At 40.2% G+C, this 23,864-nt stretch overlaps 1 protein-coding gene across 1 annotated transcript in view; it reads right to left on the bottom strand.

The window, feature by feature from the left end:
- LOC140482887 (tetratricopeptide repeat protein 7A-like) overlaps window positions 1-23,864 on the bottom strand; it is a 361,467-nt gene that overhangs the window by 272,421 nt on the left and 65,182 nt on the right. The window contains exons 6-7 of the mRNA XM_072580610.1: window positions 8,385-8,463; window positions 4,639-4,799 (exon numbers count right to left, since the gene is read on the bottom strand). Coding sequence (XP_072436711.1) covers window positions 4,639-4,799; window positions 8,385-8,463 — 240 coding nt within the window. The remainder of the gene's footprint in view (window positions 1-4,638; window positions 4,800-8,384; window positions 8,464-23,864) is intronic.

A 23,864-nucleotide genomic window follows, 5' to 3' on the forward strand; every position in this document is an offset into this window, starting at 1 on the left:
GTATGCAAAATACCCTACAAGGACCGCAACAAATGCTATATCCAATAGACATGCAGGAAACAAGCCACCAGGATACATGAGCACAAACTAGCCACCAAAGACATGACCCACTATCACTAGTGTTGTTATGAAGAAGGACACCACTTCAACTGGGACAACACATCCATCCTAGGACAGGCTAAACAGAGACACACATGGGAATTCCTAGAGGTCTGGCATTGATACCAGAACTCCATCAATAAACACATCGATTTGGACCCCATTTACCAACCTCGGAGAAAAAGAACCAGAAATGATATCACCCACTTTAACAGACCAAGACAAAGTGGGACAGACCACCAGCACTTCAGTGAAGGCTCACTGTTAATGTTATCTAACATGGTGACGAAACATCTGACAACAAACCGACCAGCTCAGTGAGCAAACTTACAATCTTAACCTCAACCTGAGCTACAAATCTCCTCAAATATTGCAATATCTGGATGAGTGTTTCAAATATCATTACATTCAAAATATGGGTCAAGTTTAGGAAATTGGGATTAGCACACTTTTGGTGGTAGTTATGTCAGTATAAACTCAATGGGCCAAAAGGACTTTTCTGCGCTGTATGTATCTATGAGTATTTGATACAGCATTACTAACTGAGACAAAAAAAATCCTGAATTAAATAAATTACCTCAGTATGAGCTGACTGTGCTAGAGGTCGATGGAGTTCTGGAATGCTGTTATCTTAAGAACAGAATGCTGATGAGGAGGTAAAGACCCCTCATAGAACCACAAATGAAAAACGAGCAGTCATTCACCAGGTAGTGGTACCGCCCATCTCTTGTCAGAAGATATTGTGAGTAGCACATGAAATTTAAAAAACTCAGGTTTCCGTAAATGCGTATTTTATTGGCCAAAACTGCATACAGATGTTATTCAGTTTTGTAAACATGCCATAGTCATCAAGTTATAGGTAATTAAACCAGCAACCCCAATTCTAATACTGTCTTCTGACGAACCATTCAATCATGTACCAGTAGGCTATATAGGACCATAACTAAACAAAAGCTGGAAATGAATGTATTCTTACAAGTATGGATATGACTACTCAATTTCCAGAGGCTATTTCCTGAAGGAAAATCAGAGCTAAGGTGTTATGGATGATGTAACACATTTTCACTTGCTGATGATCTAACTATGGAAGTACAGTCAGATTAAGAGTCAAGCTTTACGTCAAAACCTTTCAAGGATATTGCCAATAGTTTGGTGAATAAATAACTGAAATCAACTGCATACCATCCGCACACCCAAGGTACTTTAGAGAGGTTTCACAAAGGCGATTGCTAGGAGTGCCCATAGGACTAGGATAAAGGTTTACATTTTCTCCTTTTTGCGACCAGAGATTCTCAAAATGAATCCACTGACTAAAGTCTACTTGAATAAGTTATAGACATAGAATTATGAAAACCATTGAAACTGCTCAGGGATAAATTGTTAAGTTTGCAAAATTAATCTTCAATGTTTCAGAATGTATTCACATTTCTCAGAAGGTTGACAAAGCGTGTAGAGTTGCACAAGAACATCTGAAAACTTCACAAAAACAAAATGAAACAATGGGCAGATAAACATGCGACAACTAGAAATTTCGGAGCAGGAGATGATGTTGTAATATTGTTGCCCATACAAGGTGAGCCATTAAAAGCAAAGTCAAGTGGTCCCTACGAAATGTGTTAAAAGGCTAGGAAGGTGACATATCTAATTGGAAGAATGGAAGGTAAAAGAAAGAAGGATGAGAGCAAAGGAGAAATGGCCAATTCCCAAAGCAAACTTCCTGGTATTGGATTAACACATTTGGAGGTATTAGAGCATTTAGACACTGTACTTTTGTACCTGGAGAAAGAGCGAGAGGGAGGTACAGTGAGATACAAATATACACTTGGGTAAATCACATTAATCAAGCATGATGATGATGTAGGTAATCAAAACTCGATAAAATAAAACCCATATCGGTTAAGCGCAAAGAAACAGTCCAAGTAACAAAGAAAATTCAATGCATGTTGGAGAATCAATTTATCTAACCAAGCCAGTGGAGTTTTCCAGTAGAATTTGTTCCTAAGTCAGATGGTTCAACTAGATTACGTGTAGGAAAATGAATACAATCACAAAGATGTGTTGTACCATATTCCCAAACTAGAAGATTGTATTGATAGGCTTGGTAATGTGTCACTCTGATTTTAAATTGATTTGTTAAAAAAAATTGACAGAGCCCACTCATAAGAAGGGCTAAAGAAATTTCTGTTTTTGTCACACCTAATGGATTGCAGCAATGTTGGTTATGCCATTTGGATTTCAAAACTCCCCAGACACATCTTAATGATTAACAAACAAAGTTACAGTCAAAATTCCTAATTGTATAGTTTACTTAGATGATATCATAGTATATGGATAGAACATATATAACAGTTAGAAACCTTGTTTAAACAATTATAGTCAGCCAGGTTGGTATTAGTGCAATAGCTATAACTATAGCTAACTTGCTACACTAACAGACAAAGATAGTATAGTCAACAGAGTGTCAGGCAGCCTTTGAAAAGCTGAAAACAATATTAATGAATGAACCTGTATAAACTGCACCTCACCTCGATAAACCCTTTAAGTTTGCGATGAACATGAACAATTTAGGGATTTAAACACTTCTCCTACAGGAGATCATGGTCAAGATGGAAAAACCAGTGGGTTATTTTCCAAGAAATTGAATCAATATCAGAAAAGATATTCCACTATGGAAAAGGAGGCATTGGCAGTTTTGGGAGGTCTTCAACACTTTATGTTCAACATGGAAATGATGGTTTTAACTGATCATATTCCATTAACTTTTATTCAGAGATTTAAGATTAAAACTCCAAGATTGTTTCAACCAGGTTTACTGTTGCAAACACTTAAGGTGAAAATTGTACACATTTCTGGGAAAGAAAATGTACCTGCTGATGCTTTAGTTCAAATGTAAATTGTGTCAAATGTAAGAATGTAACCAAGAAAGAAGCTGATGGGAGAAGAATTGACTAGTTGTCAGTTTTGTGACGATTTCATCATTTAAATTGTTATAACCTTGTCATAAATACATTTCTGAAATAGCATTTCATTCTTTTGAGGTAGGAGGCATGTTGAGACATTGAGACATCAATAATTTTCTATTTTCTTTTCTCATTTTTGGTAGGGGCCATGGGCTGAGAATTGAAGGTGATATTTGGACTGTGAGCAGCAGCTTGTTTTTTAAAAAGTGGGAGGAACAAACAAACTGGTATTTATTAATGAGACCTGACCTGGGAGTCAAATGCTGGTTGATTATTGTTCAAAGAACACTGTATAAGTTTCAGCTCAAAGGCTGGTGAATGTCTGCATGTTAAAAGAGGCCATGTCAGGGAGGTTGGTACTGACTAACAAAGAGAATGTTGGACAAAACAGAAATAGGAACCAAAGTTTGAACTGTGTTTTAGATAGAAAGGTTATGTCAGTGAAAGCTGCTGGAAAGCAGTTTTGGTTGCTCTCAAGGTACCCTCCAGTTATACTTATTGAAAGCTTGGAGCATAGAATCCCAGTTGTGAGAAATAAATGAAGCCAACTAGAAGATGTTTATAAGAGTGTGGGGGTTGTTTTTAAGAAGCTTGGGATAAAATTATAGACATTAATTAAATTATCTTGCTGTTGCTCTGCTGAAGTTACAACATTAACAAATTGTTAATTTTTGTTTGAGCTATAAAGCTGGTCTCTGATATCTGTTATCCTTAAAGTCTGGTTAGGAACCACTGGTGAAATTTTGAGGTTCATTGAGTGTTTTAGTTTTACTGTGTTGTGAACACAAAGATAGAGAGGCTGATTTGATTTGGCTTGCTGTCTCATATCATAACAGTGTGCTTCAAAAATATCTTATTGGCCAGAAAATATTTTGGAATATCCAGTGGTCCATGCAAGTGAAAATCTTACTTCTTAAAAGAAAACATAAAAGGTCTCTTTGACCAAGATCTACTACTTAACCAAACAACCTTCCTTCACAGAAGTCTAGGAAATGCAGGTTGGTGAATTGTTAGAATGAATTAATTCAGTCTTGGCTGAGATCAGTTAGATCAGCAGAGATTAGGGACTGAACCTGATGTCTTCTCACTCTGCATCTTTGTGCTACATCTCAATCACAGTGAGAGCATTATTCACAGATCAAAGCCACACCTTCTGCTGCAGTAGGCAATGCGATATTTCTCAATAGCGAAGAATTGTCATCCCCTTCAAGCAGAATTTCAATTCATTATTGAAAGAAATGGAAAAATGAAACAGCAAAACAATGGGAGCAAATATGCTGTTTGTTTGCTGCATGCTCAGCAACTTGTTCAGAGTAATGAACTAGTCTGTTGTACGTTAATTTTGTTTACATGTGCATAAGGAAGACTACAACATGGTTTTGTAAAAAATTTGCAGTTTTATTTTATATGGGTGCATTTTGTGGGAGGATATAAATGGGAAGTGAATTCTATTTCACCAAACTAACGGTGAATGAAATCAGCTTATCATTCTTTTCATGGGAATGATAAGCATTTTCCTTACAGCTCCATATAATTTGGGCATGAATAATAAACAATATGCATAAGTAAAGACACATACTTATCTCCTTTATACAGTTGAGGACCAGTGGTTGGTGTGATCTGAAAAGTGTCACTTTTCTCATTTTTCAGCAGATCAGGAGGTGGCTCTGAAAATGGATTCCAATAACTGTCCTCACACAGATTTCGTAGAAGTACCTCAGCCAGTTGTTTGGCTATTGTCTGGAAGCGAAGACAACAGAGTTGATTAGAATATAACCACAACCCATTTTTCAATATAAAGCATCAAAACATATCTTAATAAAAGTATTTAGTATGGGATGGATGTGTGTTTCTGTGGTACTGTGACCATCACAACATCTGTGAAAGCAAACAAGTCAGACTTAAGTAATGAAGTTCTAGAATTTCATTCAACTATTTTGTGGATCAGGAAAGAAATCCTGCAGACTTGATTCATAAATGCAAGTTTATGGATAACGCCTTTGATATGCAAGAGGTAGCTTGGATATATAAAATAACTTGCATAATTCCTTGACATTTTATGTTCTTATATCAATTTTAAAATGGTAGCAATGTTCAGATACTTTCACCCTCAAAAGTACACTGAAAAATTTACAGTTCAGAGCCTGCACAGTAGTAATACTTTCACCCCAGTCAGGTGGTTATACTTTAGCCATACGAGAGACTTTTGTACATCTTGTAGAGCATACAGAATGAATGTAAGGCTGTCTTTGAGTGAGAGATTAAGCCAGCCCACCCATGTTATTTCAGATGGATTAAAAGAGGAATAAGGATTCTTGTTCAGTGTTCAGTCAACATTTAATACTCGACTAACATTATTATAAGAGATAAACTAGTCATTTTTCTCTCTGCTCTTTCTGGGTATTGCTGTGTACAAATGTACTTTGTCCCTATTTTACAACATGGTGACCACACTTCAAATGTACTTCATTCACTGTGAAAGGTTTTAGGAGTCCTGAGACCATACTAGATGCTCTACAAATACATTTCTCCTTTTACAATGGAATGAACTAACATTCATGAGAGCATAACTTAAGAAATAAGAGCAGGAGTAGGCCGTCTGACCCAATGTGTCTGCTCCGCCATCCAATAAGATCATGGTTGATCTTCTCGTGGACTCGCCTCCACTTACCTGCCCACTCACCATAATCTTCAATTCCTTTACTTTTCAACAATTTACCTTTGCTTTAAAAACATTCAATAAGGTAGCCTCAACTGCTTCACTGGGCAGGGAATTCCACAGATTTACAATCCTTTGGGTGAAAAAGTTTCTCCATAACTCAGTCCTAAATCTGCTCCCACCTATTTTGAGGTTATGTCCCCTGGTTCCAGTTTCACCTGCCAGTGGAAACAATCTCCCTGCTTCTATTTTAACCATTCCCTTAATAATTTTATATGTATCTCTAAGATTCCCCTCATTCTTCTAAATTCCAATGAGTATAGTCCCAGTCCGCACAATTTGTCTTCAGAAGCCAACCCTCTCAATTCTGGAATCAACCTAGTGAACCTCCCCTGCACCCCCTCCATTGCCAATACATCCTTTCTCAGGCAAAGAGATCAAATCACACACAGTAACTAGTGGTGGCATGAACACTTCCAATTTGATATTATGAAGAGTTTCCCAACAATTTCATAGAATCATAGAATGCCTACAGTGCAGAAAGAGGCCATTGAGCCACCGAGTCTGCACCAACCTTCCAAAGAGCATCCCACCCAGACCCAACCACTGATCCTACTCTCTAACCCTGCATTTACCATGGGTGATTCACCTGACCTGCATATCCCTGGACACTACTGGGCAATTTCATATGGTCAATCCACATAATCTGCACATCTTTAGATTGTGGGAAGAAATGGAGCTACCTAGCAAACACCCAGGCAGACACAGAGAATGTGCAAACTCTACACAGACAGTCGCCCAAGGCTGGAATTAAACCTGGGTCTCTGTTTCATACAGGATTCTGGAGATAACAATTGGTAAAACAGTACTTGCAAGGGAAAATTGAATCACGTCCTTGAAAATAATCAAATAAAGTTTCAATCCTGACTCAACTGAAAATTAAAAATTACAATACAAAGAAATAAATGATTACCACAGATGTTGGCATATAAGTCAAAAACCCTCCAAAAACTGAAATCAACTTCAACATTCCCTCTAAACTGTGGAAGTGCAGCCAATCCAAGGTTCCACGCATGCTGACCACCATGCCTCTACATTAACTTCCGGTTTCAGACCACTGCTGCACGTAGATCTCAGGAGGTCTGAGCACCAAAATAAATATTAGAGAGAATATTGGTCAACTTATATGCCAAGTATAAAAGTAAACTGGAGGGGAGAGTGTGGCTCATCACTATTTCGAAATGTCATCAATACCTGATATAAAAAGTGGGGTCTTAAACTCACATGCACCTTCGCAGCACAGCCAATTTTAACTGCTTGATCCTTTCTGTACAGTTAGAAGGTACTGGAAAATTGAAGCTGACTACTAATGACAGAATAGCATGTCATGGCAAAAAGAGTACCAAATCATATGCAAAAGTATGACTTTTAGTCAGGAAAATGGGTAATTTGACATGCCAGATTCACCCATAATCCACAGCTTTCAGTAATAACAGAAGAGATTAAGGAACATCTTATTGCAATGATAGAATATTTACTTCAAATAGCAACTCATCTGCACAAGTGGAGTCCTTTACATTTGCTTTGCACTGAATCTTAATTTCTATTCTTAACTATTTCATAGTTAAAAATCCCACAACACCAGGTTATGGTCCAACAGTTTTAATTGGAAGCACTAGCTATTGGAGTGCCGCTCCTCACCACATGATGAAAGAGCAGTTCTACGTAAGCTAGTGCTTCCAAATAAACCTGTTGGACTATAACCTGGTGTTGTGTGACTTTTAACTTTGTCCAGCCCAATCCAACCCCGGCACCTCCAAGTCATAACTATTTTATGATATTCTTTGAAAGATAAAACGGCAGGAGTGTAAGATTAAGCTCTAAAGTTGTTCAGTTTCACAGTCACAGATACATTATCAAGCATTCACTTAAAATATTCAGAGAACCGCAGATACACTGAGTCAAACTGGCCACATCAATGTCTCGTTGGCAGTGTATAAATTTAGCCCCACTTTACCATTACATCAGTAACATCCAATCAAAAGAAAGCTGCATTAACTCAGATCTCAAGCTCTAACATGTCACTAATTACATACTGAATGATTGTACTGATTCTACTGGAAACAAGATTCTCAGAAACGGCCAACTATATAAAAGAATCATGAAGCTAATAGTTCTATAAATGAGAACAAGGCATTTGAAATGTCATTGAAACTAATGAGAAAAGTCTGCATATCAAATGAAGCTCTCTGACAGATAACTGGTCATTTGGATACTCAAAACCTTCTGGCAATTGAGGTAGTCTAATCAACATTTGTAGCTAATACACACTTTCATAAACATTATTCAAGAATTACTGTTCTATCTCACAGACAAAGCCAGACATACAACATTATGACACTGAGCTTCAGGCTGCAGCATTGATTCACAGCAATGTTCTGTGACATTATTGAATTGAGTCAATAGTAGAAAATGGAACACTGTGAGGCAAGCTTAGGGTGATGCACATTATCTAATGCTAGCAGGTTATTAAGGAGAGAATTGGCACATCTTTACATGTAGAAATGCATAGACTTGTCTCTTGCTTTTTATATTTAAAAAATGTGTTCAATATGATCAGCTGGTTCAGAAATAAAAACTTACAAAATGTCTCATTTCAGCCTTACCATTCTGAAATTCTGTGTGGGTCTTGTTTCCATAGCTCTTAATATTTCCCGCATTTGTTTTATTCCCTTGGCTAGGTTCCTGTGACAAAGAAACATAATAGATTTGTTGTTCTGTTAATCCTAAAGCAATCTCTCCTACATCACAGCAAAAACTACCTGTTTTTAAAGAAAACATAAATGACTTTGGGATATTCCAACATTTTGTGAAAGGTATTTTAAATATAAATATTTTTCTTACTTCCACATCATTCAACTACTGTAAGTCAGTAAAAGACTACTTTAATAAGTTGTCATTCTTCATTTCATAAATGCCATGCACATTCCTCTAAACTAATTATTCCTTAGGTGCCAAAAGACTCAAAATGCATTCAATCCTGAGTTACCAACTGATCTGCATCGTGAAAATGCCTTATATAACATTTACACAAGAACATGAATATATGTGTAAAGACCATACCTTTTTCATTTTTGTATTTTTGACTGCAGACTGATATGGGAAAAGGACTGATGAAAAAAAGACCAAGGTTTGTCGAAGGGATTACTGCACTTTCAAAAAGCAAGTTACTACACTCTTTGGGAGTGACATTTGCAGTATTACTTGTTAAAGCAGTGGGGGAAGGTTAATTACAGATTTTGTAAATATCCTTTGTGTCAGCCAATCTGGCCAGCAAGTCACTCATTGGTCTGAGAAGTGATAATCAGTTGTTGATAACAAAGGTCTTCTGCCTGACAAAAACCATGTGATTGGTTCCGAGGTAGGTGAACAGTTTGTGGTTGTGAATGAGAAGCCTTCGGACCTATAGATGGCATCTCTCTTTGCAGTAAGTGAAGTCCCCTAAAGCCTGAAGGAAGCCAGTTTATTTTTCCTAACCAGTTGCTGGAAGCTGTGACTTTTAACCAATAACCAAGAGACTTTTGTGAACCAGTTGTTCTGTTTCTCCAGCAAATAAGAAGCACCCTGAGGACAGCAATAAATAACAAGAAATCTTGACAAGCAGAAGGATCATTTCATGTTGAACTGCCTTTTAGTTTTTCCCTCCACCCCTAACACCAACATGTTTGTGTAAACTTTTTCTGTGTGCGGGCTTTTTTTTCTTTAATAAGGAGTTTAGACTTTTAACTAGTAGAGTTAAATGTCAACAGTCCATAGTTGTTTACAGCAATAAACAGTAATTCATGTTAAGTACAGAAACTTGGAATTACAACAGTTGGGTGTTTGATGACCAATGCAGACACAATGTGCTTATAGTATTTGAGAGATAATTTACTGACAGGTTGTTTACCCAAGTGATGCCATGTTTGGTTATTATCTCACTCAAACAAAAGTATTTAGGACACTAGTATAAAACTAAAAAGTTTACCTACTTGCCATTTGGCATTCCATTAATGGTGTAAATATTAGATAGCCATTATTCAGTCACCCTTGAATTTATCAACTAACAATTTCAACAAACTTAATTATGAGTGTTTATAACATGGACAGGTAGATTTGAAGTTAGTATATAACAAGCAATCCATAAGTTGGGCATTTAATTTGGGACATTAGCACAATTAGAATCAGAGTTTCAAGGAAGCATAGATATTGTAGCAATGTCACTCGATGAGTAATCCGGAGACCCAGGATAATGCTCTGGGAACAAGGGCTCAGAAGATTCCACAAAGACAGATGGTGAATTCATTACCAATCAGGAATTTAAAACAAAACTAGCCTAAGGGTGATTATGGAATCAGTTCATTGTCATAAAAATCCACCTTGTTCATAAATGTCCTTTATGGAAGGAGACTAGTCACCCTTACTCAGTCTGGCTTACATGTGACTCCAGACACACAGCAATGCAGCTGTCTCCTAAATGGCCTAGCAAGCCACTCAATGGCAATTAAGGATAAGATGCAGGGAGCAGTAGCCATAGCCCATGAACAAATATAAAACAAATATTATAGAAGGCAGTGATTTGGCCTATGGTGGAACTCTTTGAAAAAGATATCCAGTTAGCCTCTTTCTTTCCTGACAGGCCTGTAAAGTCCCCCCTTTAATTATATATCTAATTCCCTTTGAAAAGTTACTCTTGCATCTGCTTCCATCAACCTGTTAGGCAATGCATTCGTAAACATAATTTGCTGCATTAAAATAATTATCTTCATCTTACTTCTGTTCTTTTTGACGATTAATTTAAACTTAGGTCCCCTGGTTATTGAACCTTCTGTTCTTGAGGTCAAGAATAGCATTAGATTAAAATGTTGCAAAGAATACCAATAAGTGTGAGGAATGCAAGTGCTTTAAAAAAATCAGTAAAGAAACCAAGAAGTTAATAATAAAGGAAAAGATAAAATGAAAATAAACTAGGCAGGAATTCAAAAAAAGCACTTTATCACAGCTTTGTAAGTATGTAAAAGGAAAGTAACTAAATTAAACATAGATTCCTTAGAAACAGAAACAGGAGAAATTATCATCAGAATGAGGAAATGGCAAGGACATGAAAAAAACATTTTGTGTCAGTCTTCACAGAAGAAATGAGTTGCACATTAAAAATTAAGGGCAAATTAGCATGAGGAATGAGGCTATTTAATATCAATAGTGAATGAATACCAGAGAAATTCAAGTGTTCAAGACCTGATGGCCTATATCCTAAGAGAGATGGCTAGAGACATAATGAACACATTGGTTGTGATTTTCCAAATATTCCAATAGTCTGAACTGTTATTGAGTCATAGCGTCAATTCGTCCACACCAACCAGCACATATCCCTCTAAACCCTTCCTATTCATATACCCAGCCAGATGCTGTTTAAATGTTGCAATTGTTGCAACCTTCACCACTTCCTCTGGCAACTCATTCCATACAGGCACCACGTTCTGCGTGAAAACATTGCCCCTAAGGTCCATTTTAAATCTTTCCCCTCTTACCCTAAACCTATGCCCTCTAGTTCTGGACTCCCCCACATCAGGGAAAAGATCTTGTCTATTAATCGTATCCATGCTCATGATTTTATAAACCTCTAGAAGGTCACCCCTCAGCCTCCAACACTCCAGGGAAAACAGACCAGCCTATTCAGCCTCTCCCTTATAGCTCAAACCCTCCAACCCTAGCAACATTCTTATAAATCTTTCCTGAACCCTTTCAAGTTTCAAAACATCCTTCCGATAGTCCATCAGAGCACAGGAAGAGGGAGCAGAAGTAGGTCAGCTCTACTATTCAATGAGATCATGGCTAACCTGATTATCCTCAACTCCAATTTCCTGTTTTCTGGGTAATCCAAGATGGAGGATGGGAAAAATTTCTGGCTGAAAAGGATGCTCCTTTTTTGAGGTTTTCGAGGTGTTGGAGGTGATTTCCTCGAATTCCAGGAGCAGCAATTACTGTTGTATATGCTGTTGCATCATTTTGGAACTTTAGAGGAAAAAAAATCAACATAACAGCACTTTTAAGAGGGAGAGGAACAGACAAAGGCAGTGCATGTGAGGTCAGTGTAGAAGAGAGATATAGAGAAAGAAACCCACACTGCTCTCTGACATAGCAGTGAACCTGCGCAGTTACTGCCTTTGCTGTTTAATTCATGTATCAATGGACGCCAGAGTACATCTGCGAAGATTAACAAACAGTGAAATTCACAACTGATCATGGAGTAAACTGTTTGGGAAAGCTCAAAGCACAGAAACAGATAAGTCAATAGTTTGAAGTGTGGCCTTGGGGCCTAGCTGTAAGTCTGTAGTAGTGAATAGAGTGGGTTCTTTCTTGATTATATGTTTTATTGAGCTATGTCCCTTGAGTAAACTTGAAAGTATAAGCAATAAGTATTAAGTTAGCCTGAAGCAGTATTTTACAGAGGAATAATACAGGGCTATTTTCTGGGTCTGCAGATTGGATGAAGCAAAAATGGCCTTTAGTAGAGTGATATACTCTTCTTGTCAGATGTGGAAGTTGAGGGAGAGTTTACATGTTACAGAGGATTATATCTGCAATAAGTGCCATTGATTTTGAATCTTATCAGGTCAAATGGAACTGTTGAAGCGACAGTTAGAGGCAATGAGAAATTTACAAGAGCAAGAGGATGTGACGGATGGCAGTTACAGAAAGGGAGAGAAAAGTTGCAGATGCAGTCACATAGATGGGTTAACTTCCTGAAAGGTCAAAGCGGTAGACAGGTAGTGCAGGAGTCTTCTGTGGCTATCCCCATTTCAAACAAGTATGCTGTTTTAGAAAACGTAGGGTTTGATGGATTCTCAGGGGAATGTAGCATGAACAACCAAGTTTCTGGTATCAGTCTGGCTTTAATGTAATGAGGGGTACGTCGGGTTCCAAGAGATCGATTGTGTTAGGGTCTCTCTAGTCCAAGGTACAGACAGACGTTTCTGTGGCCAGCAATGAAAAATCAGAATGGTGTGTTGCTTCCCTGGTGCCAGGATCAAGGATGACTCAGAGAGGGTGCAGAATGTTCTCAAGGGGAAGAGGGACCAGCAGGAGGTCATCATACACATTGGAACCACGACATAGGAAGGGAAAAGGTTGAGATTATGAAGCGAGATTACAGAGAGTTATGCAGGAATATACAAAGGAGGTTCTCGAGAGTAGTAATGTCTGGATTACTCCCGGTGCTACAAGCAAGTGAGGATAGGAATAGGAGAATACAGCAGATGAATGCATGGCTGAGGAGCTGGTGTATGGGAGAAGGATTCACACTTTTGAATCATTGGAATCTCTTCTGGGTAGAAGTGACCTGTGCAAGAAGGACGGGTTGCATCTAAATTGGAAGGGGACTGATATACTGGCGGGAAGATTTGCTAGAGCTGCTCGGGAAGATTTAAACTAGGAAGGTGGGGGGGGGGGGGGAGTGGGACCCAGGAAGTTAATGAGGAAAGAGCTCAATCTGAGACTGGTACAATTGAAAACAAAGGCGAGGGCAGGCAGGTACAAAGCAGAGAACAAGGTAGGACTGATAAATTAAACAGCATTTACTTCAATGCAATGGGGCCTAACAGGGAAGGCAGATGAACTCAGGGCATGGTTAAAAACATGGGACTGGGATATATAGCAATCACAGAAACATGGTTCAGGAATGGACAAGACTGACAGCTTAACATTTCAGGATACAAATACTACAAGAAGGATAGAAAGGGAGGCAAGAGAGGAAGAAGAGTGGTATTTTTGATAATGAAATACCTCTGGGGAAGGTATTTGGGTGGAACTGAGAAATAAGAAAGGGATGATCATCTTAATGGGATGGTATTTTAGACCCCCTAATAGTCAGAGGGAAATTGAGAAACAAACCTGTAAGGAGATCTCAGTTACTTGTCAGAATAATAGGGTGGTTATGGTAGGATACTTTAACTTTTTAAACATAGACCAGGACTGCCATAGTGTTCAGTTGGAGAGGAAGTTGTTAAGCATGTACAAGAAAATTTTCTGTTTCAATATGTGGTTGTACCTAGTAGAGAAGGTGTAAAACCTGACCTACTCTTGGGAAATAAGGCAGGTCAGGTGACTGAGGTGTCAGTGGGGGAGCACTTTGGGACCAGCGACCATAATTCTATTAGTTTTAAAGTAGTAATGGGAAAAGGTAGACCAGATCTAAAAGTTGAAGTTCTAAATTGGAGAAAGGCCAAAATTGACGGTATTAGGCAAGAACTTTCAAAAGCTGATGAGCTGCAGATGTTCGCAGGTAAAGGGACGGCTGGAAAATATGAAGCCTTCAGAAATGAGATAACAAGGGTGCAGAGACTGTATATTCCTGTTAGGATGAAAGGGAAGGTTGGTAGGTATAGACAATGCTGGATGATGAAAGAAATTTGAGGGTTTGGTTAAAAAAAAGAAGAAAGTACATGTCAGGCATAGACAGGATAGACCGAGTGAATGCTTTGAAGAGTATTAAGGCAGTAGGAGTATACTTACCAGGGAAATCAGGAGGGCAAAAAGGGGACATGAGATAGCTTTGGCAAATAGAATTAAGGAGAATCCAAAGGGTTTTTACAAATACATTAAGGACAAAAGGGTAACAAGGGAGAGAATAGGACCCCTCAAAGATCAGCAAGGCAGCCTTTGTGTGGAGCAACAGGAGATGGGGGAGATACTAAATGAGTATTTTGCGTCAGTATTTACTGTGGAAAAGGACATGGAAGATATAGACAGTAAGGAAATAGATGGTGACATCTTGAAAAATGTCCATATTACAGAGGAGGAAGTGCTGGATGTCTTGAAACGCATAAAAGTGGATAAATCCCCAGGACCTGATCAGGTGTGTCCTAGAACTCTGTGGGAAGCTAGAAAAATGATTGCTGGGCCCCTTGCTGAGATATTTGTATCACCGATAGTCACAGGTGAGGTATCAGAAGACTGAAGGTTGGCTTATGTGGTGCCGCTGTTTAAGAAGGGCGGTAAAGACAAGCCAGGGAACTATAGACCAGTGAGCCTGACGTCGGTGGTGGGCAAGTTTAGATTAGATTACTTACAGTGTGGAAACAGGCCCTTCGGCCCAACATGTCCACACCGACCCGCCAAAGCGTAACCCACCCAGACCTATTCTCCTACATTTACGCCTTCACCTAACACTACGGGCAATTTAGCATGGCCAATTCACTTAACCTGCACATTTTTGGATTGTGGGAGGAAACCGGAGCACCCAGAGGAAACCCACGCAGACATGGGGAGAATGTGCAAACTCCACACAGAGAGTCGCCTGAGGCGGGAATTGAACCCGGGTCTCTGGCGCTGTGAGGCAGCAGTGCTAACCACTGTTGCCACCGTGCCGCCCACTATGTTGTTGGAGGGAATCCTGAGGGACAGGATGTACATGTATTTGGAAAAGCAAGGACTGATTAGGGATAGTCAACATGGCTTTGTGAGTGGGAAATCATGTCTCACAACTTGATTGAGGTTTTTGAAGAATTAATGAAAAGGATTGTTGAGGGCATGGCGGTAGATGTGATCTATATGAACTTCAGTAAGGCATTCAACAAGGTTCCCCATGGGAGGTTAGATCTCATGGAATACAGGGAGAACTAGCCATTTGGATCAGAACTGGCTCAAAGGTAGAAGACAGAGGGTGATGGTAGAGGGTTGTTTTTCAGATTGGAGGCCTATGACCAGTGGAGTGCCACAAGATTGGTGCTGGGTCCACTACTTTTTGTGATTTATATAAATTATTTGGATGTGAGTTTAAGAAGCATAGTTAGTATATTTGCCGATGACACCAAAATTGGGGATGTAGTGGACAGTGAAGAAAGTTACCTCAGATTACAATGGGATCTTGATCAGATGAGCCAATGGGCTGAGGAGTGGCAGAGGGAGTTTAATTTAGAAAAATACGAGGTGGTGCATTTTGGAAAAGCAAATCTTAGCAGGACTTATATACTTAATGGAAGTGTTGCTGAACAAAGAGACCTTGGATTGCAGGTTTATAGCTCCTTGAAAGTAGAGTTGCAGGTAGATAGGATAGTGAAGGCGGCATTTGTTGTGCTTTCCTTTATCGGTCACAGTATTGAATGCAAGAATTGGGATGTCATATTGCAGCTGTACAGGACATTGGTTAGGCCACTATTGAAATGGTGCGTGCAATTCTGGTCTCCTTCCTATCGGAACGATGTTGTAAAACTTGAAAGGGTTCAGAAAAGATTTACAAAGATGTTGCCAGGGTTGGAGGATTTGAGCTATGGGGACAGGTTGAATAGGCTAGGGCTGTTTTCCCTGGACCATCGAAGGCTGAGGGGTGACCTCATAGAGGTTTATAAAATCATGAGGGGCGTGGATAGGATAAACAGACAAGGTCTTTTCCCTGGGGTGGGGGAGTCCAGAACTAGAGGGCATAGGTTTAGGGTGATAGGGGAAAGAAATAAAAGAGACCTAAGGTGCAACATTTTCACACAAAGAGTAGTGCATGTGTGGAATGGGCTGCCAGAGGAAGTGGTGGAGGCTGCAATATTTAAAAGGCATCTGGATGGGTATATGAATAGGAAGGGTTTGGGGGTATAGGGGCTGGGTGCTGGCAAGTGGGACTAGATTGGGTTGGGATATCTGGTCAGCATGGACGAGTTGGACCGAAGGGTCTGTTTCCATGCTGTACATCTCTATGACTCTGTAACTGTTGATTTCCATAATGATTAAATCTGTCGATGTCAACCTTAAATATACTTAACAACAGGTTTGCTGAATCCCATGACAAATGTCAACTGCAAAAGCTCACCTTCGGTTCTTTCAGACTGCACAGTTGTGCCATAAAGCCAATTTCTTAAAAATGAAAGAATATTCTGGTTCCCTTTTCACAGATGATACTCTTTCATCTGATTTTGGTTTTCCATTTATATACTTCTTTAGTTTTTAAATCACTCTTTATTTAAATCACTTAGAAATCTTTTTGCTACTCCTGCACACATTCCTGAGTATCTGCAAGTACAATCTATACTTAATGACCCAACCTCTACAGACCTCTTCAGTAAAGAATTCCATAGACTGATTACCTTCAGAGAAAGATCCATCCTTGTCTCTGTCTTAAATTGGCAGTGACTTCCTCAGAGATCATGCTCTCTGGAATTAGGCTCTCTCACAAGGGCAAACAATCTCCCAGTATCTACTCCGTCAAGGCCTATAAAAATTTTTACTTGTTTCAATAAAGTCGTCTATCATTCTGCTAAACTCTAATGAGTAAAGGCCAAACGTACTCCATGACTTCTCATATAGAAATCCCTCCGTACCCAGTATCAACCTCGTGAACCTTCTCTTCCTCCAACACCTGTATATCGTTTCTTAGATAAGGTGAACAAAATTGTTCATAATACTTTGAACAGTTGTGGTCTGACTAATGCTTTGCACAGCTTTAGCAACACCTCTTTATTTATACTCCATTTTCTTTGACATAAAAGGTCACCAGTCCATTTTCCTTCCCCATTTCCTGCTAAACTTGGATGCTAGCATTATGTAATTTATGCACAAGGACCCTCAAATCCTTTTGTGCTGCAACTTTCTGCTGTCTTTCCCCAGTTAAATCATGCTCAATTCTCTAATCTTCCTGCCAAATTCCATAATGTCCCCACATTATATTGTCTCTGCGAAGTGTTTGCTCACTCACTGGGTTGGAGATAGCCTGGAGGTATTGTTGATTGACAGTTAATCTAGGAACTCAGCTAATGTCCCATGATAGAATTCTGCCACAGCAAATGGTGGAATTTGAATGCAACTTTTTATATTTAAAAAATCTGGAATTAAGAATCTACTGATCACTATAAAATCATTGTCAGAAAAACCCATTTGGTTCACTAATGCCCTTCAGCGAAGGAAATCTGTCATCCTCACCTGGCCTGGCCTACATGTCACTCCAGACCTACAGCAATGTAGTTGACTCTCAACTGCCCTCTGAAATGGCATAACAAGCATATAGCTGTACCAATTACTACAAAGTCTCAAAGAAATGAAACCGGACGGATCACTTGGCATCGACCTAGGCAACAGAAAAGAATGGCAGGAAAAGCACTGTGGACCCTGCAAAGTCCTCCTCATGAACATCTGGGAGCTAGTTCCAAAACTGGGAGAACTGTCTCACAGACTAGTCAAGCAACAGTCTGACATGGTCATACTCAACAGAATCACACCTCGCCATATCCCAGACAGCACCATCATCCCTGGATATATCCTGTCTCACCAGTAGGACTGACCCAGCAGAGGTGCCAGCACAGTGGTATACAGTCAGGGAAGTGTTGCTCAGGGGGTCCTCAAAAATCGACTATGAACCCCATGAGGTCTCATGGCTTCCAGTTAAGCATTGGCAAGGAAACCTCCAGCTGATTACCACATATGATCCTCCCTCAGCTGATGAATCTGTACTCCTCTATGTTGAACAACACTTAGAGGAAGCACTGAGAATGACAAGGGCAGAAAATGTACTCTGGGTGGGGCATTTCAATGTCCATCACCAAGAGCGGCTCAGCAGCAGCAGTGATCAAGTTGGTCAAGTCCTAAAGGACATTGCTGCTAGACTGGGTCTATGGCATGTGGTGAGGGAACCAACAAAAGGGAAAACCATACATGACCTCATTCTTACTAATCTGCCAGCTGCAAATACATCTCTTCATGACAGTATCAGTAAGAGTGACCTCCAAACAGTCCTTGTGGAGATAACGTACTGCCTTCACATTTGAGAATAACCTCCATCATATTGTGTGGCACTATCACCATGCTAAATGGGACAGAAGTCCAATTGATCTAGCAATTCAAGACTTGGCATCCCCAAGGCACTTTGGACCATCAACAGCAGCAGAATTCAACTCCAGCACAATCTGTAACCTCATGGCCAGGCATATCTCCTACTCAAACACTACCATCAAACCAGGGGATCATCTCTGGTTCAACATAGCATGCAGGAGGCATATCTGAAGATAAGGTGTCAACTTGGTGAAGCCACCCAACGAGAATACTTTAATGTCAAACAGCCTAATCAGCAATGGATATACAAAGCTAAGCGATCCCACAACCAACACATCAGATCCAAGCTCTGCAGTCCTGCCACAACCAGTTGTGAATGGTGATGGACAATTAAACAACTCACCGGTTGAACTGAATTGAATTGAATTGAATTTATTGTCACATGTACTGAGGCACAAGGAAAAGCTTTGTCTTGCGAACAATACAGGCAGATCATGTAGTTAAAAGCATAGATAGGAGATTCAAAATGGTGGCGACCCAACAAGTCTGTAGTGCTTTGCCTAAGAATCGGGCAAAGTGGGGCACCCGCCTTCACCACACCTTTTAAATCATTTAAAATAGCTTTTGATCAGCATACTTAGTCATTTTACATCAAACTTGAACAGTTTGGTGTTGTTCCTAGAATGACTAAGGGCAAAAATTCCCAAAGTTCGCAACAGGCAGGGACCCCTCCCCCACCCTCTCCAGCAGCAGCAGAGACATCTGTGGCCACCTCAGGGTACTTACCTGCATGGCGAGCCTGGTCTCTGTGATCAACAAGCTGCAAGAGAGAGGATCGACGCCTTCATCGAAGAATCAAGGAGCAGGTGGGAGTCGTTCTCGGTCATGCTGCAGAAGCACGACCGAGAAATTGAAAAACTCGAACAACGCATCAGAGGGGCGGAGCAAAAGGCCGCAACCTCGGAAGCTGCTGCCGAATCGGCCATGGGCTGGGTTCGGGCTCTCGAGCAGCGTGTCCGGACCTTGGAAGAGCACAGATGACCTTGATAATTGGGGTCATCGAAAAAATATTCGGTTGCTGGGCCTTCCTGAACAGGAAGATGAAGGCCAGCTTGCAGTTTCTTTGGAGCAATGGCTCCCTCAAATATTAAAGTTGGAGTCGGGATCAGGCCAGGTGCAGGTGGAGTGGGCCCACCGGGTTGCTATATGCAGGACTGGGCCGGACCAGCGCCCCCGCCCGGTTCTGTTCCGGCTCCAATGCTATAAAGAGAAGCAGATGCTCCTGGAAGCTTCCAGAGTCCTGGGGAAGCCATGATGCACAAGGGTTCCAGGATTATGTTATTTCAGGATTTTTCTCCAGCTGTGATCTGCAAAAGGAGGGCACTCGATGAGGCGAAGAAGCACCTAAGAGACCTAAATATCCAATATTTAGCAACTCAAGACTGGACATCCTCAGCAACACTGTGCTTCAGCCATGAAGGATCTATATACAACTGTGGGTCATGTGAGAAGGCTAAAGAATTTTTGGACTCTCTTAAATAGATTGTAAGATTCAAACTGTATGGATAACGATTTTGCTTTGACCTCCCCACCCACACACCCCCCACCGGGTTTACCCTTTCTTTCCTTTTCCATCCCTTTTTTGTTCATTACGTTCTCCAGGGGGTGGGGGGGGGGCTTTTTTGTTATTCACTATGTGATTTCTTTTTTTACAGGCAGTGCAGCTTATTTGATTTGTGTGGGAGGGGGGTTTGTTTTGTCCTTTTTTTTAGAGCGGAGTTCTCTTCTTCTGTCATCTTACTTTGTTTTCTAATAATTGCTAGGATTGTAATTTTGTAGTTTTACATATTTATATTTTGTATTATGCTTGCTAAATGCACCTAGGTGTTGGTGTGAGGGGGTGGTCACTCACTTTCAACTTTGGTTTTATAGAACACTTGAATTTGTCTACTCCATTTTATAATGCCTGGGTCAAGGGCAGGGCACTGGTTAGGCAAGGTTATGGTGGGGTTATTGATAGGTAGTTACACCCCCTCGGAGCAAGGGGGAAAATCTCCTTTCAAAAGTGTTTTGTTTTTTTTTACTTAGGAATAGTTTTTAATTGTATTGGTGTAAATGTCTTAAAGAATTTTTGCTTTTGTGAATTTTCCATGGTCTTTACTCAGGGTGTAATGGGTGGGGGTTCTTCCTCCTGGGGGGTCTCGGGCCTGTCTGGACGATCATGGCTAGCTATTCGCTTAGGTGGTGCACCTGGAATGTCAAGGGGAGTAATTCTGGATTAGTGGTGCTGGAAGAGCACAGCAGTTTAGGCAGCATCTGAGGAGCAGTAAAATCGACGTTTCGGGCAAAAGCCCTTCATCAGGAGGGCAAAACGTCGATTTTCCTGCTCCTCGGATGCTGCCTGAACTGCTGTGCTCTTTCAGCACCACTAATCCAGAATCTGGTTTCCAGCAGCTGCAGTCATTGTTTTTACCAAGGGGAGTAATTCACCAATCAAAAGGAAGAAGATATTATCAAACCTTAAAAAAAGAGGGTTGATATAGCTCTTTTACAGAAGACACACCTACTTGACAAAGAACACTTAAAATTACAACAGGGTGGATTTGACCACACCCTTTTCTCATCTTTTAGCTCAAAAAGTAGGGGAGTAGTCATTCTCATTCAGAAGAATCTTCCTTTTAAAATATTAAACCAGATAAAAGATGAATCTGGACAGTATATACTGATCAATGCCTAATAAATGGAGAGGAGTATGTGATTTTGAAAATTTATTGCCCCCCGGCATACCCCTTCAAATTTGTAACAGAAGCGTTTTCCAAGTTGATGGCTTTTGGGGCACGCCATATAATTATATGAGGAGATTTTAATTGTATTATGGACTCAGAAACAGATAGGATACCCAAGAGTACTATGGGTATATCTCTTAGATCCAGACAATTGACGGATCTGAATAAGGAGCTAGGGCTACTAGATGTGTGAAGGTGTCTTCACTCCCAGGGCAGACATTACTTTCTACTCTAACCCACACAAGTGTCAGACCAAAATTGATATGTTTTTTGCTCCCTTGACCCTTTTGAGTTCCAGATTGTCCTGCAAAATAGGTAATATAGCAATCTCTGATCATTTCGCAGTATATATGGAAGATCAGACTAGGGACGATGGGACAGGCCCCCAACATTGGCATATGGATTCCTTCTTAAATGAAGGATAGCAAATTTATAAAATGTTTTTCTCAAGAATTCAAAACCTTTTTGGAAATTAATTCAGGTACGGCCAGTAACCTGTCGACGATGTGGGAGACCATTAAGGCTTATGCACGAGGTTTGATCATCTCACATTCTGCGACCCAGAAAAGACAAAGGGAGATCAACTGCACCTACGCGAGGCTCACTTGAAGGCAGCTGAGACAGTGTATGTTGATAGGCCCTCTATTACTAAGCTACAAAGGATCACAGCCCTTAGGACAGCCTTGAATACCACATTTATCCAAACGGCAAAGAGGGAAATGTTATTTGCAAAGCACAGACTATATGAATATGGCATCAAGCTTGGCAGATACCTAGCATATCTTGCTAGGAATAAAAGGCTCCCCAAGCTATCACGTCCATTAGGGAAAGTGCTGGAACTCTGACTTGTGATAGTAAAAGTATCAATACAGCCCTTAGAAAGTTCTACTTTGAACTGTATAAGTTCTACTTTGAACTGTATAAATCACAGGACTGTGAGGATATAACTAAGAAGATGGAGTCCTTCTTTAAAAGCTTGGCCTTTCCGGATTTAACCACGGAGCAGACGTCGATCCTGAATGCTCCCCTGGCAACCCAGGAAGTACTCTACGCAATTAGACAGCTTCAGAGTGGCAAAGCACCTGGACCAGACAGATACCAGGTTGAATTTTATAAAGAATTCATAGGGGAACTGGGGTCTGGTCCACTTATAGACATGTAAAATTACTCACATAGTCAAGGTTGCCTCCTGCCTTCGTTGCGAGAAGCAAATGTTTCTCTCGTTCTTAAAAAAGGAAAGGCCCCAGAAGATTGCTCATCATATAGACCAATATCCTTGCAAAATGTAGATTTTAAAATCCTTTCTAAAATGTTAGCATTAAGATTGGAGAGGGTCTTACCATACATCATGAAAGAGGACCAGACGGGGTTTATCAAGGGTCGTCGATCATCTAATAACTTTAGAAGGGTCTTAAATATGATACAAGCCTGTCAACAGGAAAGAATACTGGGGATAGTTATCTCCTTGGATGCAGAGAAGGCATTTGACCCGGTTGAATGGTCATATCTTTTTTACACACTGGAAATGTTTGGTGTTGGACAGGTATTTTCTAAATGGTCTCAATATTATACAATGACCCCAAAGCAGCTGGGATTACCAATGGTTTAGGTTCGGATAGCTTCAGTATGGGTAGGGGCTGTCGTCAGGGATGTCCTCTCTCACCGTTATTACTCACGCTAATACTTGAACCACTAGCAGAAGCTACACAAACTGACTCTAACATCGTGGCTCCGAGGGTTGGTTCGGGTAAACATAAAATCACTCTCAATGCAGATGATGTCCTCCTTTTCTTAAGTAATCCTTTGATATCCGTAGCCCACTTAATTCAAGTAATTCATCTATTTAGTATGTTCTCAGGCTATAAAATCAATTTTATTAAATCGGAGGCCATGCCGTTGGGTGGTCTCATTAGTATATACAATTTATCAGACTGATCTTGTTTTCCCTTTCGGTGGTCACTGGAGGGTTTTCTATGCTTTGGTATTTTTATCACTCCAGTATTTGGTCAGCTGTATAAAGCCAATTTTGTGCACAAACTAGAGAAAATAAGGCAGGAACTTGAACACTGGCGAGATCTCCCAATGTCCTGGTTAGGCAGAGTAGCTCTAGTTAAAATGAATATTCTGCCTCATCTCTTATATCCTATGAGAATGCTCCCTTTGACGTTGCCGAGACTGACATTACGTAAACTAAATAGTTGGCTTGGTTCCTTTATTTGGAATCGCAGATGGCCCCTTATCAAATGAGAAATGCTGCAGCTTCCACAAGCCAGGGGAGGACTGGATTTTCCAGACTTTAGGAGGTATCAGTTGAGCTCTTTATTATCCTATGTAGCTGATTGGGTCTCTTGCGACCCACAATCAATTTGGTTAGACATCGAGACCTCCCAAACAAAGTGTCCTCTCATCAATCTTTTATTTTTAGATAAGATGTTGTATTAAATCAATTAAAGCCTGGAGGATAATGCGGCAAGTTGAAGGCAACTTATAAAAAACCTCTCCTTATACTCCTATAGTGGGACCATAGGGTTTTCAGCCAGAGCTGACAGATGCTACATTTAAAACCTG

The sequence above is a fragment of the Chiloscyllium punctatum genome, chromosome 11 (assembly GCF_047496795.1).
Source record: "Chiloscyllium punctatum isolate Juve2018m chromosome 11, sChiPun1.3, whole genome shotgun sequence".
Classification (NCBI taxonomy): domain Eukaryota; kingdom Metazoa; phylum Chordata; class Chondrichthyes; order Orectolobiformes; family Hemiscylliidae; genus Chiloscyllium; species Chiloscyllium punctatum.